Genomic DNA, 3,235 nt, shown 5'->3' with positions numbered 1-3,235 from the left:
CTTTGGTATTCATGGTAGAGTTGGAAATTCCGAGTTCCCAGTTGGATCTTTTAACTGGAACGTCCCCTCAAGTCGGAGTTCCGACTCAGAAACTCGGATGAACCGCAACAACCCCAACTTCAGAATCCAAAATGGCTGCTCAGTGCATCAACAGTAACTGAAACAGTAGTAATATATTGTTCATTAGCACTTCTGTGGTGCACACAGTACCATCCAACCTCAATCTGTGGACATGATACTTAGGCATTATCTGTGCAAAATACCACTTATTTATGTGTTTTTATCGACTGGTATTGCTAACAATGGCTACTTCCCCCACCCCGAAAACCAAGATGGACAAGGTCGGGGAAGTAGCCATTGTTAGCAATACCAGTCAATAAAAACACATAAATAAGTGGTATTTTGCACAGATAATGCCGAAGTATCGTGTGTAATGGAACGCGGTCAACTCGGATGTGACGTCATTCCCAGCTCAGACTTCCGGTAAATGGAACGCACCAAAAGAACAGGCTGGGACCGTGACTCCTATGGTACTCTTATTTTGATATACTGTCTACCTTCTTCCTTGTTTTGTGTGTGTTTGTTGTGTTTATCTTCGCTCGGGTTTCCATTTTCACAGGACTCGATCAGAACAACAATAATATGGATCCGGACATGGAGGACAAAACCCTGGAGCTGATGGTACGTGCGAAACAACATACAAGACAAACACACGATCATGAAACTCAAATAATCGCACTGGTGTTTATATGTATTGTAATGTTGTTTAAAGCGCACTAGAGAGAGAAGGACAAAATCAACAATACAATTCTTCCGTAATCAGATTGCGGTATGATGATGTATTTAAGTAATGGCACTAAACCGGACTTCCGATCAGGATTTGACCCGTATTTGCCGTATAAAAGTCGAAGAAGCTTTTGCGGTTTTGGAGGATCCGAGTGCTCATTGCGGCACCACTGCGCCACTGCCCGCTATATATATATATATATATATACATATATATACACACTATATGCGTATTTATCACGCATAGTCTATATACACTTTATATATCACAATCTATACGCGCCAAAGATATTACATACATTATTTTGTCCTTCATATATATATCACAATCTATATGTGTTTTATTGTATATCACCATCTGTATGCGCTCCATTCATCACATACAATCTATAGGTACCTCACTATCTATATGTGTTTTATTGTATATCATCATCATCATCATCATGTGTGCGCTACATTCATCATATACAATCTATAAGCGCCTCACAAACTATATGTGCTTTATTGTGTATCACCATATAGATTCACTGTCTATATGCGCTCCATTCATCACATACAATCTATAAGCGCCTCACAATCTATGTGTGTTTTATTGTATATCATCATCATCTGTATGCGCTCCATTCATCATATACAATCTATAAGTGCCTCACAATCTATATGTGCTTTATTGTGTATCACCATCTGTATGCGCTCCATTTATCACATACAATCTATAAGCGCCTCGCAATCTATATGTGCTTTATTGTATATCACCATCTGTATGCGCTCCATTCATCACATACAATCTATAAGCACCTCACAATCTATATGTGCTTTATTGTGTATCACCATCTGTATGTGCGCCATTTATCACATACAATCTATAAGCGCCTCACAATCTATATGTGCTTTATTGTGTATCACCATCTGTATGCGCTCCATTTATCACATACAATCTATAAGCGCCTCGCAATCTATATGTGCTTTATTGTATATCACCATCTATATGCGCTCCATTTATCACATACAATCTATAAGCACCTCACAATCTATGTGTGTTTTATTGTATATCATCATCATCTGTATGCGCTCCATTCATCATATACAATCTATAAGCACCTCACAATCTATATGTGCTTTATTGTGTATCACCATCTGTATGTATGCGCTCCATTTATCACATACAATCTATAAGCGCCTCACAATCTATATGTGCTTTATTGTGTATCACCATCTGTATGCGCTACATTTATCACATACAATCTATAAGCGCCTCACAATCTATATGTGTTTTATTGTGTATCACCATCTGTATGTATGCGCTCCATTTATCACATACAATCTATAAGCGCCTCACAATCTATATGTGTTTTATTGTATATCACCATCTGTATGCGCTCCATTTATCACATACAATCTATAAGCGCCTCGCAATCTATATGTGCTTTATTGTATATCACCATCTGTATGCGCTCCATTCATCACATACAATCTATAAGCACCTCACAATCTATATGTGCTTTATTGTGTATCACCATCTGTATGCGCGCCATTTATCACATACAATCTATAAGCGCCTCACAATCTATATGTGCTTTATTGTGTATCACCATATAGATTCACTGTCTATATGCGCTCCATTTATCACATACAATCTATAAGTGCCTCACAATCTATATGTGCTTTATTGTGTATCACCATATAGATTCACTGTCTATATGCGCTCCATTTATCACATACAATCTATAAGTGCCTCACAATCTATATGTGTTTTATTGTATATCATCATCATCTGTATGCGCTCCATTCATCATATACAATCTATAAGCACCTCACAATCTATATGTGCTTTATTGTGTATCACCATCTGTATGTATGCGCTCCATTTATCACATACAATCTATAAGCGCCTCACAATCTATATGTGCTTTATTGTGTATCACCATCTGTATGTATGCGCTCCATTTATCACATACAATCTATAAGCGCCTCACAATCTATATGTGTTTTATTGTATATCACCATCTGTGTGTGCTTCATTTATCACATACAATCTATAAGCACCTCACAATCTATATGTGTTTTATTGTGTATCACCATCTGTGTGCACTTCATTTATCACATACAATCTATAAGCACCTCACAATCTATATGTGCTTTATTGTGTATCACCATCTGTGTGCACTTCATTTATCACATACAATCTATAAGCGCCTCAAAATCTATATGTGCTTTATTGTGTATCACCATCTGTGTGCGCTTCATTTATCACATACAATCTATAAGCGCCTCACAATCTATATGTGCTTTATTGTGTATCACCATCTGTGTGCACTTCATTTATCACATACAATCTATAAGCACCTCACAATCTATATCTCACTATATGTGCTCATATATCACATACAGTCTATATGCACTTTGTACATCATACAATCTGTATGCGTGTGACATCACAGATTGTATG

At 37.1% G+C, this 3,235-nt stretch overlaps 1 protein-coding gene across 1 annotated transcript in view; it reads left to right on the top strand.

Moving 5' to 3' along the window:
* Positions 1-513: 513 nt before the first annotated feature.
* The window catches only part of fbxw11a (F-box and WD repeat domain containing 11a), a 22,805-nt gene continuing 20,083 nt past the window's right edge, over positions 514-3,235 (top strand). The window contains 2 exon segments of the mRNA XM_052149480.1: positions 514-530; positions 620-681. Coding sequence (XP_052005440.1) covers positions 643-681 — 39 coding nt within the window. The 5' untranslated portion in view covers positions 514-530; positions 620-642.

Source organism: Xyrauchen texanus, chromosome 19 (assembly GCF_025860055.1).
Source record: "Xyrauchen texanus isolate HMW12.3.18 chromosome 19, RBS_HiC_50CHRs, whole genome shotgun sequence".
Classification (NCBI taxonomy): domain Eukaryota; kingdom Metazoa; phylum Chordata; class Actinopteri; order Cypriniformes; family Catostomidae; genus Xyrauchen; species Xyrauchen texanus.
The sequence above is the reverse complement of the archived record's forward strand: the minus strand, read 5'-3'. Positions and strand labels throughout refer to the sequence as shown.